Raw genomic sequence first — 16,319 nt, forward strand, 5'->3', positions numbered from 1 at the left:
CATGGACAAATCACGTTCAAAACAGGAACCTAACTGCAGTGGAACAGCGGACCTTTGATTACCATATCTAATGCAGAAAAATCTGTGCCTTGCCAGAAATGCTAAATGCTGTTTTGACATCTCTGTCTTAACCTTTGGTGCTTCTCTGCAGAGAATTCTGGGCACCTTGTGGAAACCTAAGGTTTTTGTTTATTTGTTTAATAGGCAAGGGAAAATCCAGCATATTTAACTCTCCAAGAGAACACTCTTTTCCTCTTGATGAACACTGGCAATCAGGGGCGAATACATGAAATAAGAAAGACCTTTTGCAGCCAGGCACTGGAATAAAAAATAAGACTGACCCACTATCCAAGTATCTGAGGGAGCCAGAACCTATCTGGTTCACAGAAAAAGGATATGATTCCACAAACAGCATTCTCAGGACTCCAGCAACACTGGGAAAAATATTGAGTCTTGACTTTTTAACCTTGTCCCATGAATCCATCCTACATCCTTGTGCTTCTAGCCTCATTTCCCACAGAGAATGAAATTTCTGTGATCATGCCATCTGGCTGTCTATCAGCCAGTATGTTCCGAACCTGCTTTCTATCAAGCTGACAGAGGGATAGGGGCTCAAAGAGAATTAAGTGCCTATGAAATTCATTAAAATCAACAGCTGGGTCAAAGACAGAGACCCAAAGGAGCGCCCTTGCTAAAGGAAAGGTAGGCAGAATGCAGCCGCTTCACACGCTGCTTGCTAATATCAGTCATCACGTGCAGGGCTCTGGACTCACCAGAACAGATGGTGATCCTTGCTCAGTGAGATCCAGGGCTTCCCGTTGGTGTAGGGAGTGATACAGAGAGGGAAGGGGAGGAAGAGGCAGTGGGGCAGATCTGTAGGAAAGCAGATCTCATTAGGCCCAAAGAACGACATGCTTAACGACAAACTTCCACTTACACAGCCATGCAGCCCCTGCAGTTTATGAGGGCCCTGTGAAGATCCCAGATGTGGATCTATTTCTCACAGAGAAGCCTGACAGGCAGTCATTGCCTCCTCCCTCCCACACCCATACCAGTCCCATGGCTTCCACTGAACTCCAGTGGAGAGAAGCTCAGGGTAGCTTCCAGGGCTCTGGAAATCACAGGCATGCTCTTGAAACCACGTGAGGTGTTTGAAGTTAGAACGGAAAGTACAGCCCAGTTCAAAGTTTCCCTAAAGAAAAATCCCAACCAGGGAAAGTTTAGAAGCGAAATGGTTTCTCCTTCCCCAGCAAAGGGAGTTTCAGTTTTTGTTTTTCGTGTGTTGCTCTCTAGCTTCATGTATTTTTCTTTGGAACAGCAGCTGAGCTCAGAAACACTTTTGGAGGAAAAGGGCTGTTTTTCTTGAAGCTGTGCCTGTCCTAGAGGGAAAAAAACATGTGTTTTAAAAGTCCTAACTCCTGTATTTTAGCAGAGAAATAATGTAGTTTAACATCACCTTGGCAAGTGCATGTGGCATGTACATTTCCCAAATCAAACCGAAGCTTGCCCCTTTATGCTTACCTGTTATTGTAATTCTGTGTGGGCATATATGTGACCTCAGATTCAAGCATGCCACAGACCCTCTAGACTACATCTGGTACATTTTCAGAAAGATTACCCTGGGCTGACCCACAGCAGGGGTGGTAGCTTGCTGTGGTTTGCTCAGCATGGGTTTCCCCACAGTGGAAGGGGAGGTGGAGGAGGTTTTTGCCTCTCGATTGCTTTATGAAGGGTAAACATGCAGCTCTGCAGGACTGACAGAATGAGGCACCTGGGTGAAAGCTGAGTGCCCTTCCTGGAGGTAGGCTTGACGTGACTAACTCATGGGGGCAGAAGAGCCATTATTTTAGTGAAGGACAGATGTGAAATATATTAACTGAAGCCCTCTTCTCTCCAAGATTTCCTTCAGCAAAATAATCCCACCCCTCACTTCTGTCTTCTCCTCAAGGGCTCTAGTGTTTCACACAGGAGAAAGCAGTGAGGGCTCAGGATTTCCTCTCCCTCCAGAAAGATTCACCGGGATTTACATTTTACTTGTACCTATCTTATGGACTGAGGTCCTTGAAACTTGAAAGCACTAACAGAAGAATAAAGCTCAGAGCCTGTTATATTTACTACATTGGCCTATGAAGACAGAAGCCTTAAAAATAAGCAGGCTGTTTCAGCAGCGCGGCCCCCAGTGAGAATGCTGCCTGACTTCACTCACAGAGCAGACTTGAGTTTCCCAAAGCGTTACCCACCCACAGAGCTCACTGGTCTGAGCTGGACTTCTGCAAGCTGAGGACATGAGGTGATTTGTCTCTAGGGTGCCCAGCTTGATGTGTCTTCCAAGAACCTGGTTTTCAAAGGGCGCTGACTGTACACTGTCCACCCATCAAATCTAATGAAAAAGCTTGTAAATGACTACTTTCCACCTTGGTCTCAGTAGCCTAAAAACAGCAGCCAGAACTATTTTCCAAAAATAACACGTCAGCAGCTTTCAGAGTTTCATGATTTGTAAATGCTTCTGCGATCAACCTCAGACTTCCTCAAAAATTCTCCAGGGGGAAACAGCTCTTAGAGATCACAAAGAAAGGAAGAAAGGACCTAAGGACCTTTTTTTTTTTTTTTTTTTTTTTTTTTTCTTTTTTTTTTTCTTTCTTTCTTTCAGATATCAAGAGGGAATGTCCAAACAGTTCCTCTGCTGGGAGCTGCCTGTTTTTCTTTTCATAAGGAATTTTTCCAGTATATAAATTGGTAGGATTATGTCACTTTAGCTGCCCCTGTTTGTTTTTAAAATGACAGAATACACTGGAAGAGATGCTTCTGCTAAATCATGAGTATCTGCGTGAATGCTGTAAGTTCCCGATTAGCCCTAAGAGCCGAGTCACAGTGCCCTCCTGGTGTTATGAGCTGAGGGTTTACATGTGGTTTCAGAAATGCCACTGCATACGGCCAACCTTTGCACAAACGCTCAGACACACAGAAAAAAGGCTGAGAGGGGATTTCAGGAGGCTGGCATTTCACCAGTCAAGAGGGAGGTTCTTCCAGTGCTAATTTTTGGTGCCCTTCGCGCTGACCCACAGCACCCCATGATCAACAATATATCTGTTGAGATCAATGCGGGGGGGGGGGGGGGGGGAATAATAAAAAAAGGGAAGGGAGGTGCTACCAGTGCAGGCAGTTAGAGAAATGGGAGGGACCCAACTGATGTGATGGGAGGAGCACTGGCTCCTACACGTAGGGATTTTCCCTGTGACATGAGGCACCTCGAGATAAGTTCTGTGGGGGATTCCCCAGCCCGTCTCCAGAAATACCACTCTCGAAGCAGAGACAGTTTCACTCTGCTCTCACAGCCCGTCCTGTGAAGAGGCAGTGCTGCTGCTCTGTGATTTTAACCAACAAAAGCCATGTCTACAGCAGCCTATACTCTGCTCATCACCCTGTGCAATGGTAAGTGGGGAGCACCACACTTTTCATTCTGTTTTTTCTTCTTTTTTTTTTCCACACTTCTTCTGTGGGGTTATGTTTTGGGAGGATGGGAAGCATTACATAGGCATTCAGTTTTAAGTGCAATGTGTACCTGTGCTTTGCAGTGTGGTGCTTGGTCCATGGGGCTGCTGTAACTGGCCCAGATGTTGCTGTGAGATGTGCTGAAGAAGCGCTGCTGCCCTGTAAAGTTCTTCAGGACTCCCTGGTCACCTACCAGACAGTGTCTTGGTACAAAGTAAGAAAAATCCTAAGTTACTTGAGTGGTCTGCTTTGCTTCCCTACCTGATACTGTCTTCTCTTGTACAAAAATGGGTTATTTTATGAAGTGGCATCCTCCTGTCAGTGCAGCAGAGATAAGGCAGCAATGACAGCATTTGAGCTGATCACAGGGAACAGTTTTCCATGTCATTGTAGACTATCTGAGTGTGATCCTTGAATTGCTCCTGGCCTGCTTTTGTATCTAACTATTGCTAGGCTGCAGGGATCAGAATTCAGGGGATGTCCCATGTACAGCCTGCCAAATACAGCTCCAAAGAGGAGTCTTTCCAGGATTTTTCTTGAAACCTTACAACATTACAACATTATTGATATTGTCTATTGTCGCTTGGTTAATCTTCCCCCAAACAGGAGATGGCTTTTTTTTTTTTTTTTTTTTTTTTCATTGAAATGGAAGAACTAAACAAATAACTGCATTTATTCAGAAAGATTTGTCTAGTTGGGATGGGCATAATGGAAGAAAACGCAGAATGTAGACAGAAAGCAAGACATTCTCAGTTATCTGCTTGTAGTCACAAAGTTACATCTCGGCTGCTCTGGCTCAGAATCCCCATCTCCAATGCAGCAGCACCCTGCTTGCCATCTATTTGTGGGAGAGCTGCAAGGATCCATTGGCTAATGAGCAGAAAGCACTGTTTACCACTTTCCAGATGAGATTTTGTATAGAAAGAGAAACTATTTTTGTCCACTGGTTGAACAAGCAATGGCTGACCTGCTGCACAGCACTGTGTGCTTGCATCTCAGTGCATAGTTTCAGTTTGCAGTGTGCCAAATTAGCATACAGAAAGGATAGCTTTGCTGTGCCCCGTTCCTCACTCCCAGCCATGCATTCCTGCTGCTTACCATGGGCCAGCCCTGGTGGTCCTCCGGTTGTCTGCTAATCCAGTTTGCTGTTGATTGTTGTAATAGTGGAAAATCTATTTGGGAATTTAAAATGTTGTAGTTACAGAGTTATTTTCCCATCTGATGGGGGAGCAGTGGAAGGGAGAAAGGGGGAAATTATTCTCCCACAGTAAATAAATGAGCTCTGTCATTAGGTGGGGATTCTGTGGCTGAAACTTGCAATGCATCTGAATTTCAGTGTTGTTACAGCTGTAAGCATCAGCCTACCAACTAGATGATACCTGCAACCCAAAGGTACCTACCTCTGTCAGATCTGTTACAAAAAAGTGGTGACAAGCGCCTCAGCATCTATAGTCTCCTTTTTCCAAGATGCTGGGTTCAATACAGGTGAGAGACATAGAGGAGAGAACTTTTGGTTGAACATCACTGTGGAAGCTGGGGCAGACATCAATTTATTCTTGTTTGCCTTCTGCTTCAAAGGCTGGGTAGGGATGTGTATTTTCCATACATCTCTGATCACCCCAGTTTGGCTGTGTGCTGTTGTCCCCATCCCAGACTTCACAAGGAGGTTAGAGGAACGACAGGGTTTGACTAGGCTACCCAACACAGAATTAATCTTTTATTTAAAAAACAACAACTGAAGGAATAATCAATAAACACCACATTTACCCCCAAAGGGCTAATTAAAAGGTAATTCTGGCAAATAGTATGAAATTTTAGACGGTAAAGTTCAAACAGCTGTTAGGGTAAATCTTTCGTATGAGGTTGCTTTGAACTGTGCAGTAAATGCAAGCAATTAACCTTTGCTCCTGCTGCTTTAAAAAATTACGGTGACAACATTACGGTGTTGCACATGCAGCTGTTTGCACAGGGTGAATATGTGGTGAAAAAAAAAAAATTCCCCACTGGCATCTATGCATGCTCCAATCAATTCAGAGATACTTTTAAATAGCTTCGTATGATACGCTTAAAAAAGAAAGAACAGCAAACTGCCATTTTAAAGTACCTGCTTTTTCAGTTCTGTGTGAAGGAGTTAATACTCTGGTGTCAAAATCCAGCTGAAAGTAAAAAGGAAGCATTACATTTAACAGTTCCTTTGCTGTTGCTAACGCCGCGTACTGCAAATAGGCATGTATGTGTTTAACCTGTCAAACGCCCAGTATTCTTGGAGCCAGCAGGATTATTTGTAGGCACAAAATCAAGCGTGTGAGTAATCCTGTGCAGAATTAGGATCAAAGTCAGTCAAGCTCAGACAAAATGATTGTTACTTCGAAATATTTAAAGTAAGCATGCCTAGTGCACCGAGAAGGTAGAGGACCAAGTCCTCCTCCTCCTCCAGCCTGCTGCAGGTCTCACGCCATTCACTACGTGGCTTTGAGAAAATGAATGAGAAACTTTTCATAACGATGGTGCCCACCAAGGGTGGTCCATTCTTAGGGGCGTGGAGCAACCCATGTGCCATAAAACTATCAGCATTGCAGACGTTTGCCAACTGAGAAATGAAAACTAGGGCATTTTTGCATAAGCACACAGGCATTGGCAATTAATTTCATGTGGAAATACTGGTTTGAATGTCTATGGCCCATCTATGAAACAAGAATCTGGGCAGTGAAACTTTAGCTAGCTTTCTGCCTCACAGGGCTATTGGAAAACGAACAGTTTCTCTTTGTATAGGACATTGAAAATGAGAACCACTTCATAAAAATGTGTAATTATCACTTTATATCCTGTTTGAAAATCAAGTTGAAACACACAAATGAAGTCCCAGTGGATATTTAGCTATGTTGCTCATGTAATACTCAGAACAGTCTTAATTTAAAACAAATTTTGAGGATAGAAGGCTGTACTACAGTGGAGAGAAGTCTGTTAACTTTATAACACTTCCCTGAAAGACATAAAATCGTGGCAGAATTAGAGGGGGAAGTCATATTACAAAATGAAAATTAACTTTATAGATGTTTAACATTAATCTCACCTTCCCTCAATGGAAATTACTTTTGCAAAATGTGCATAGTTATTATCTATTAGCATAGGTAAATAGTTGCTAAATTACTTCAATCTATTTTGTAACATACCCAAAGAAACGCAGTCAAACTCAGGCATCTATCTGGCTTCAGGAGGCTCCTACACGTTCATGATTTAGGTAGGAAGAGAGCAGTGGAAGTGATTTCATGACCAAAACATTTCTGTTGCCTGACTTGAGCTATGGCATCCTACACAACAGAAAGGATGTTTGCATGAGTCAGAGGGCTTTTCCAGCAGGGCTGGCTAATGCGGCACATGCAGTTCCTTCGCCACTGCTTTGGGTTTGGGTTTGTTTTGTTGTTGTTGTTTTCCTCTAAAGCACAGGCAGAATTCACTCACATGCGCCCAAAACTTACATCAATGTTAGAGAAAAAACTTTTTCCTTCAAATTTAACGCTTGTATCTCTACATGACACCATATCGGAACCATATGGATGCACCTTAAGCGCTAATCAAATGTGAAAGTGCTTTTGTACTGCAAAATGTACCTATTAAGTGGTTTCAGCTCAGTTGCAATTCATTATATGTTGGCTATCAGGCATTGCCAGAATTCTAGATATTTTACTTTCAGAAAATAAATTCCTTCTGGCTGCATATAGAGTTTTTAGATCTCTTTAGCAGTCAGAAATTTCAACTTGGCCTTTATTCATGGTAAATTTTAAACAAAACCATTTTTACAATCATCTCACCCTCAGAAAAAAAAAATAGATTTGTGTTAATACATTCCATCTTTAAGCTTACATTGGTTTTGGGCCTGGACCATTTTGCTTCAAATAAAAATTTGCTTTTATGGGAAAAGTGGATTGTATTGGCAGTTTGATTTACCTGGGAGCCAAAGTGCCACCTTAATCTGGGAAATCTGTGATGAGAAAAGGTGTTTAATGAGAGCAGTTTTAAAATCAATTCATGTTCTCTGCTCTCATTAAACACCTTTTCTCATATGTGCTTTCACACATACTTGAAAAAATTAAGTTTTAATTGATTAGTTGGGTGCAAGTGCTACAGCATGGGTGAACTACTTTTGTTTAGTGGCAAATCTTGGAGGCATTATTCTACTTATTTCTCAGAATTCATCCAGTCAGAAAACAGAAATATATCAGCTCAGCAGTATTTTCAGTCATACTTATCCCATTTTAATATCCACAGTATCGCCACTGTTAACCAATACGTTCCAGGCCAGGAGAAACTTACAGGAATCAGTCAACTGGCTAGAGAATACACGTAAGAAAATCATAACCTCTTTAGACCAAATGTTTCCAAGCTTTTGGGAAGTGGAAAATCTTTCTGTTAAACTCACAAAAATAAGGCAACTAGAGAAGGTTTCTCAGTTCCATGTCCAGTTGTGTTTTGAATAAGTCCAAAGATGGAGACTCCACAACCTGTTACAGTTCAGCCACACTCACAGTAAAAAATGGCTTTCTTATGTTGAAGTTGAATGTCCTGAGTTTCAATTTATGCCCATTGCCTCTTGTCCTGTCACTGAAGGCCACTGAGAAGATTCTGGCTCTGGTTTCTTTATCCTCCCCTCTACCCCCCAAGGGGTATTTATACATAGCAGGAGGCCTCAAACCTTGTCTCCTCCGGGTTGAACAGTCCCCACTCTCTCAGCTTCAATTTGTACATCAGATGCTCCAAGTCCTTAATTAACTGTGAGGCCCTTTGCTGAACCTGCTCCAGCATGACCTAGGGCAGCCCAGGAGGCTGTTCGCCTTCTTTGCCACAAGGGCTCATCACTGGCTTGTGGTCATCTTGGTGGCCACTAGGACTCTCAGGTCTTAATTCTGGTCCCTGCTTGCTTCTGGCCCCTGTATACGTGACAAGGGCAAAACAACAGAAAAAAACTACATAAACTCACATTTCTTTTTCTCTGTTTAATGTTCTCAATGGAGAGCTTTATGCAAATAAGCAGAGTCAGGTCCTCACTTCCCAGAAGAACACGTGCTTCCATCATCCCCGGCAGCCAACATGATTTTGAGACCCTTTCAATGTAAATAGGCTCAGTAGTGTTCCTTTGGGCACCCACAGGTCTCATGATTTGCCTTTTGGATTTTGGTAAAGCCACTAACAATGAAGGTGGCAGCAGGAAAAGACCATCTCCCCTTCCTCCTGCTGGAGGTGGTGAGCAGGGGGAGGCAGCATGCTGTGGCTCACTCGCCAGCACGGCAGAAGGGAAATGAAACACAGACATAGACAGAAAGCTTTTTGTCACCGATTAAAGAAGAGGATGGTCCCTACACAAGTGGATTGCTGTCACCAACAGTGTTCACTTCGATCCCTCTAAGCTCGTGGGGAATTAATCGGGTGAAACCCCTAAAACTTACCTCCAGCTGTTCCTTCACCTAGAGGAGACTTGGCATGAATTGGTGCTGGGTGTTCATAGGCACCTGAGCTGTGGAATGATCTGTCTGGTGAGTCTGCCAAGTAATTCACAGGAGGTGTTAAACACAGTGGCATTTTTGTAATTTTAATTTGGTTTAGGGAAAAAGTAAGCTTGAATAGAGCAAGAGGCAGACTGCTGAATGCTTCTTGGACTTCCCTTTAAATGACTGGGCCATCCTGTGCAAACTTGTTCACATGTTTCCTTGCTACTTGCGGGATTTAAAAGGGGAGGGCTTGATGCTTTTTGATGAGATAGCAGAAGATGAGATTGAAACAGAGAAAAGCTTGGTTCAAGTGTCAGAGCAAGGATCGCTGTGACCTTTGAGAAGGGACGGACGCACTGCATGTAGAGGCTGGGAAGATGCCACCAGATGTCTCTGTAGCCTCAGAAATATAAGGGAGGCTGCCGGGCACATGGTCAACACCAGGCCTGCCTGCCTTTGCTCCCCTCTAAAGGGGAGATTTAATGGAGCAGAAGTGGCACGCAAACCAGGAATAAAACCTGCACTCATGAACCTTTCCTCCTCCATCCGACGGCAAAGGTTCGTGAACCCCCATCCAGGTGGGGGAGCCAGATTAGGCCACACAGTAACTGTCTTGTATTTTGGGGCATGTAGTTCACCCAGCTCCGAGGACAGTGCTTTGCCCTACACAGGGGGAGTCCTCCTGGCTCGCCTGTCCCCTCGGTGCTGTCCCAGTACTTGTGACTGTAATTATGCTTAAACTGAGATCCTCAAAAAGCTTTGGAGGCAATAATCAAATCTCAGTGCCCCCATAAAAATAAGGAAGATAAATAATACACAAAAATCTCACTGGGAGTAAGTGCATGGTCAGGCATAGGATATGTGGACTTTGTTAACTTCTCCCTTATACCAGTAGTGGAGATTACAATTGCATACAGAAAGATCAAAGTGTTTTCTGATTCCTAGGTCTCAGCCACAAGAAATTTACCACCCAGGACAGCAATTATTCAAGCTACCATTTTTTTTTTTTAAATAAAACAAAACAAAAAAAGAAAACAAACCAACAAACAAAACCCCAGGGCAGCCAGGCTGGTTCTCCTTATTATCTTATGGGCAGTTTTATATTTCAGTGAGGAAGGGGATGGTAAAGGAAATGAGAGTGGTGAAAATTAGATCTGAGGGAGGTCAACTCTATCCACTTAACTGCTATTGACCCAGTTGTAACCAGAGCTGAACCCAGCCCATGCACTAGGATTGCTCTGGCTGTGGCTCTGACATCGTGCAGGGCCTGAAGATATTTCAGTCCCTGTAACAAAGTGAAGTCCTGACAGCCTGAAAACCACCATAGGTACTGCTCGGCTCTTAGCTGCCTGGGGTTGAGCATAATAAGAAAGAGAAGCTGGGGTAAATTTATGGGGGTATTAAGAGGAAGAAGGTACTTTCTTCCCTCTTGCTGTATATAGTGTGGAAAGTCCCAGGGAATTACTGCTCCTTGTTTCAGTTGATGTGCTTAAAAAAAAGGACAAAAAAACCCACACAAAACTTTCTGAGAAAGAACCTTAACAATCAGGAAAATCTTGTGCTTTTGTCCAATTCCCCAGTTCCTGAAAAGTTCCCCAACTTGTAGCTGGTTTTACACCATATTTGGTTTTAAAGGACAAAAGTATGACAGAGCATCAGGCCCATATTTCTTTCCAGATACCCAAGTATGCTTTCCTCATGCCACCACATGAAAGAGAAACCAGATACTCCTAGCCTTTTGTTAATTTTAATAACTTACAGTGTAACTGTTATACTCTGATGCAGTAGCTATACTGGCAGTAAGTAAGCACTGACATGCAGCCCAAAAATACGTCTATTAAAATAAAATAATAAATATTAATACAAAAGCTTTGGCTTACGTTAGTTATAGGTTTGGCTGAAAAGCTGAGCTTTGGACTATATGAGCTAGCTCTGGTCCACAGAAAGCCTGAATTCATTACCAGGAAACCTTCACAGAGGGCAGGCTGCCTCAAATCCCAGGGAGCAGCATCAATGAATAAGAATGGACACGGGCTAATTCAAACCCTTCTCCCATCTTTCAAATCAAGTTAGGGATTCCTCTCTTCTTTGTGGTTCCCAGCCAATTGTCATTTTCAGCGCATCCTATTGCTCCGCAGTACAAGCTGTTCTGGGAATACGCTTCATTCCTCCAGCAGCCTCCCAGAAACGCCAAGGAATGTAGCTCTTCTGGTTACAATTAAGAAATTCAACATACAAACGCTCCCAAAGCACACCAGAAACCTGCTTGTGACCTTCACGCAACTGCATCCAAAGGAGTCAAAGCAATTTGTGCTCTGTGGTTCCAACAAAGAGCTGAGGGGAGAGAGGCACTCCCACTCCTCTGGAGAGGCACCGTGGTTTCAGGGGCTGGGGTCACAAAAGCCAGCGTAAGGCAATGCAAACCCCATGCCTGTACTCGTTGCCATGCTCTCCTGGGGAAGCCTGGTCCCTAAAGCCACCGCTCACAGCTGAGTAGGCGACCTCCTTCTGCTGCAGCTCCCTCCCAGAGGGCTGTTTTTTTCTCCTGGAACCATGCTGGGGTCTCTGCTCAGAGGCTTTGAGAGCAAGTTTCTACCACCGCCTTTCACCACGTTGCTTCTCGGCCAGCATTTTGTCCAAGTGAGGCAGATTAAGAATAGTTCTGCAAGTGCACTCACTTTCTTGAATGCAGTGTTAATTTAAGCAAAACAAAAACAAAAACAAAAACAAACAAAAAAAATACAACACAAATACTTTTTGGTTGGAACATGAATGTATTGGATGCTTTTGAGCTTCTTTCCCCACCTCACTTCAGCCTCTGCATTTTCAGTCATAAGCCAGCTTTAAAACTCTCTCTCCTAAAGCTCGGGATGACATGGTTGCCCAAGACAAGAAACATATTTGTGTTTTCCAGATGGCTGGAGATGGTGACGGAGTAGCGTGGAAAATCCTTGATGTGGAATCTCATTATCCGAAAGGACTTGGAGGGTCCCTGGAGCTCACCAATGACACCTTTTCGCTGAGGATCAGAAATGCTACCAGCCAAAACAGTGGCACATACAGATGCACTTGGGGGGAACAAGGAGGAGAACACAATCTGAGTGGCACCGTCACACTAAAAGTAACAGGTATAGTTACGGTTCTTGACTGTTCCATGATCTGCGTGGTTTTTCTCAAAGAAACCAGTTCATAAATATTTTACAGACACCAGAACAGTGTAACACCTTATTTTACATTTTAGGTTGCCCTGGAATAGAAGACGAAAAACTAAAAAAATACAAAGCTGAGCTTTTCATGCTGACTTGCCTTGGGATTTTTTACTTGCTGCTCATCTTTTTTACCTGTGTAAGTAATTCTCTTTGTCACAAATGTACCAACCAGCCCAAATCACCAGAAATGCCCTGCTTGTTTTCTCTGCTCGCACCACCTTAACAAAGCCAGTCAGAAGTTGGCCATCATACTTAATTTATGATGGTATCTTTTAAATACTCACACATTATTTTCAAAGCCAGACAGAAATTCGGATGCACAAGTAACACAGGATGGAGCCCCAAAGAGATAAAACATTTCACTCCACCCTGAGCTAACTTAAAACAGACAGTTATTTTCCTGCACCCTGCTGCTTATTTCTGCTTCCAGTTACTCCAAGTGCAAGTTGTTCTCTAGTTCAAGAGTTAAAATTTTAACAGTCCTTCTGGTTTGGTACCTGGGAGCAGAATTTGCCCAGAGGTGCAGATGTCTGGGATCCTCTCCCCACCTATGACACTGCTTTGTGTGACAACCTAGTGAACAAATTCACGTCCACCTATTTTTTGCTTCAGCTCCTACACCTAAATAGTGTCAATCCCATGTCAGATGGGCATTTTTTGTCAAGTGCTTTGTTTTTAAACTTGTACTTTAAGATCTTTCAGGGAGAATTAATCTGGTATTGTACATTAACATAACAAGCAAAGGCAACTGTTAATAGTTCATCAAAGCATGCCATCCATTTCCTTGGCCAAAAGGTGTTGAGTGTACTGAACAGAAAAGCGCCAGTGTAGAACCATCAGAGGAATACATTACAACATAAATACCCATTCCTTCTCTTCGGAGGTTTTATCTCTACCCTTAATTCTTACTGGTAGTTCTGGAGAAGGTTAGGAGAAGAGATATTTTGGAATGCTAGCTCAGAGAAGCAAACCCATGCCCTATCAGTGATAGCAGGGAAGTCCCCCCATTGTGCACAAAACCTGGGAGGTCTGTGGCTTCTGACTTAGGGGTACCATGTGTCCCGGGTTTCAGTGCAGTGCAAAGACTAGCTACATCTCTAATCAATGAGCTTGTTCCTGTCTTCCCCTTCCTCTGGGATTGCTATGAGATGGAGTTGCAGGTAGGCATTATTAAAACCAAAACAACCCCAACATTTGGGAGGCCAAATTTAACTTTTGTTGCCTATTTCATATTTGCCTTATTGTTTTGTTCATCAGCAGATGAATCATAACTGTTGATTGGAGAATATCTAATTAGCTGCAGCTAAATGTAGCTTTTCATGTACCTTCAGGGAGCAATTAAATTTATGCCTGTCTCCTTTTTAGATTGACAATTCTGCCAGTAATTTGTGCCACTCAGACTAAAGTTTGACAGGATAAATCTTGTAGGAATTTGTTAGGATGAAAGTATGAAAGCAAGGATATCACTCAGAAAAAGACAGATGCCTCAGTTCTGCTCAGTGTCCTGAAAGAATTTCAGATCTCTAAAGAAATCTCCTGTTCCCATAGATAAAAAACGTCCAGTTTTAGTGGTGCCATTAAAAAAAAGCAGAGCCATATCAGAAGATAAGTGTTCTGATAGGATTACCTGTAACTTACTCTTGGGTGAGAGTCCATTCTCAGGTATCAACATAGCTTTCATCAATGTTTAATATTGCCCTGTTCTCACAAAGGAGCTTCATTATTTAAAACGTCTGCTGAGTTCTTACAGGTTGCATTGTCCTCCCTGTGCCTGATCTCCACTAAATTCAAAAGTGGCATTAAGTTTAAGATTAGTGGCAGGAGTTGGGCTTCACCTTGACAACTTGATGAAAATACTTTGGAGACAGGCCTGTATTGAGGACAGGTGCAAACACACTTAATGCAAAACCTATTCATTTGAAAATTTGAATTCAATAGAAATTTCCCTTTGTGACTAAGGGTTTTGCCTTATAAAGCTCACTGATTGCATAAGAAACAACAGTTTTTCTTTATAGTGGGTGCTTCTGTTGACAAGCAAATGTAAAAGGTGCAATGAGCTATGGTTAGCGAGGAGAAAAAGCAAATTTTTTGAACTTTGAGAATTTTGTTTTTCACAGGAATTCTCAATTTTAAACTTTCTTTCATTTTTTTTTTTTGTTCTAGACATGTCTAAGAAAAGAGAGTATGTCTCCCAGTTATAAGAACAGCAAAGATGAAAAGCACATGCTCACCCTCGTCAAAGTACAAGAAATGAAAACTTTCCAGGTTTTAAACGGTGACAGCATACGCAAAAACGGCGTTACTTCAAGCTCCGTCTAAGTTGATGTTGTTGACGGCACCGTGGACTTATCAGTAAACATATGACTTGAGACGGGTAGCTAGGTGGTACGGAGAGGAGAGAAACAACGACGTACGGCCTCTCCAGGCCTGCCTGATGGCACAGGTAACCCGTCGGCGATGTGCTTGTGCTGCACAAGCCTTCAAAAAGCACTGGTATGCACTACAGTAACTTTTGGTGCTAGGTGGCTAACAAATGCCATTACAGCTACGCAATGGTATCATGATGCTGTTAAAGAAGCTGGTATCAACATGTATCACTCTGCCATGCAGCCCTCTTGTTCTGAGCAAGACGGACTACTCCTGCGATATGAGGACCAGGTTGTAGGGACACCATGGCAGTGCAAAGCCTGGTTATTAGGCCTGCCAGTAAACTAATAGCTAGTCCTGCAAAGGCAAACACCACAGCTGCTGCAGTATTTTCAGAAAAGCTAAGTGTTCAGGGCTTTCTCTGTTCCACACTACGAGACTGATCCTGGGTGGAGTTCCTTTATTGCAAATGAGATGCGACTTGTACGATGTTTGACTGTGGTGGAGAGGTAGCTTCATGCTGTTGTCCTGGATGATTCAAATCAAGAAGCATTTTTAAATTTCAGAGTGACAGACAAGCTGAAGTGTAGGAAGGGAGAAAATGTTCTGGGAATCTTTTTGGACTAAGAGGAACTTTTTATCTCTGCAAGAGAAGGGATGCACTTGCATAATGGGTCCATCAGCCACGTCCTAGAGACATCTCTAGATAGGTTAATCCACAGGGAGCTCCAAGAAGACTGTTAACCCTAAGGAAACAAAAATAAGAGGGAAGCAGCATGTGGTGTTCAGGATACACAAAGACGACTTACTTTGTAGTTTGTAAAATAAGAAGCCAAATACATGAAATGAAGCCTATGTCAAATTACACCAGTGATGACCAAGTTCACAGCTTGGAAGAAATCAACCATCACTATCTTTGGGATAATTTGGGTCAGCCACAAGATACAGGAAGACAAGATGGGGCAAATGAACTCCAGATTTTGGTATTGACAGTGTAGTTTATGTGAAACAAGAATACGAGAGAAGCTGAACTCAGACACATGATATAAGGGAGAGAAGACTTATCCTTTTGGGCTGAGGAGGACAAGAGGTATTTTGGAGACTGAAATCAAGTAACCCCACTTCCTGTGCTGCCAGTGCAGAAGGTGAAGCAAGAAGGATCGAGAGTGACAGTGGGTGTTTATGCCACCACATGAGAATTTGTGCCAAAACATCAGAATTTGCAGACACATGAGAACACAATCAATACCTTCTACAAAACAAACCAACCAAGAAAACAAAAACCCTTTGAAAGCTAAACTGCAGCTCTGGGATTTTTTTTTATTGCAGTTTGGAATTCCTGGCTGTGACAAAGAGGCTCTTTCTATAATATTTCAACTAATTTTGAAGTGTTGATAGGAGGAAAGCACCGTGCATCACTAAGTAGTGTCTCTGTGAGCGGGGTTGATGTCTACGTTGATGGAGTCCAAGGAGCTCCTGACCAGAAGAATGGTTACAAGGGATATGCAATTTACTTAGGGCATGGTGAATTAATGTCACATTTGCTTTTTTATAATCAATTTTTACATCTAAATGTGTTAACATACTTGAAATAAAAATTCAGAGGTAACCTACCATTTGTTTTTCTGTGCGCCACATATGGCAAATAATCCCAGCAATACTCCGTATCAATTGCATTTTATTTTACAACCAACTTAATTACATCAAATAATGTAGATGCCTGATCCAGCCTCTTCTGTGAGAGATGGCATGCGTGTGTGAATAA

General features: G+C 42.8%; 1 protein-coding gene across 1 annotated transcript; it reads left to right on the forward strand.

The window, feature by feature from the left end:
* Window positions 1–3,196: 3,196 nt before the first annotated feature.
* Window positions 3,197–16,167, forward strand: CD83 (CD83 molecule). The gene is made up of 5 exons (XM_035319402.1): window positions 3,197–3,432; window positions 3,576–3,706; window positions 11,893–12,106; window positions 12,220–12,323; window positions 14,351–16,167. The coding sequence occupies exons 1-5, from the start codon at window positions 3,390–3,392 to the stop codon at window positions 14,504–14,506; spliced, it is 648 nt and encodes a 215-aa protein (XP_035175293.1). The 5' UTR covers window positions 3,197–3,389; the 3' UTR covers window positions 14,507–16,167.
* The last annotated feature ends 152 nt before the right edge of the window (window positions 16,168–16,319 follow it).

This window comes from Oxyura jamaicensis, chromosome 2 (genome assembly GCF_011077185.1).
Source record: "Oxyura jamaicensis isolate SHBP4307 breed ruddy duck chromosome 2, BPBGC_Ojam_1.0, whole genome shotgun sequence".
NCBI classification, from domain to species: Eukaryota; Metazoa; Chordata; class Aves; order Anseriformes; family Anatidae; genus Oxyura; species Oxyura jamaicensis.

Coding starts and splice junctions, on each gene's coding strand:
- CD83 (XM_035319402.1), top strand. CDS start 3,390: ATGTCTACAGCAGCCTATACTCTGCTCATCACCCTGTGCAATG. Junction 3,433..3,575: donor GCTCATCACCCTGTGCAATG/GTAAGTGGGGAG, acceptor TGTGCTTTGCAG/TGTGGTGCTTGGTCCATGGG. Junction 12,107..12,219: donor CGTCACACTAAAAGTAACAG/GTATAGTTACGG, acceptor TTTACATTTTAG/GTTGCCCTGGAATAGAAGAC.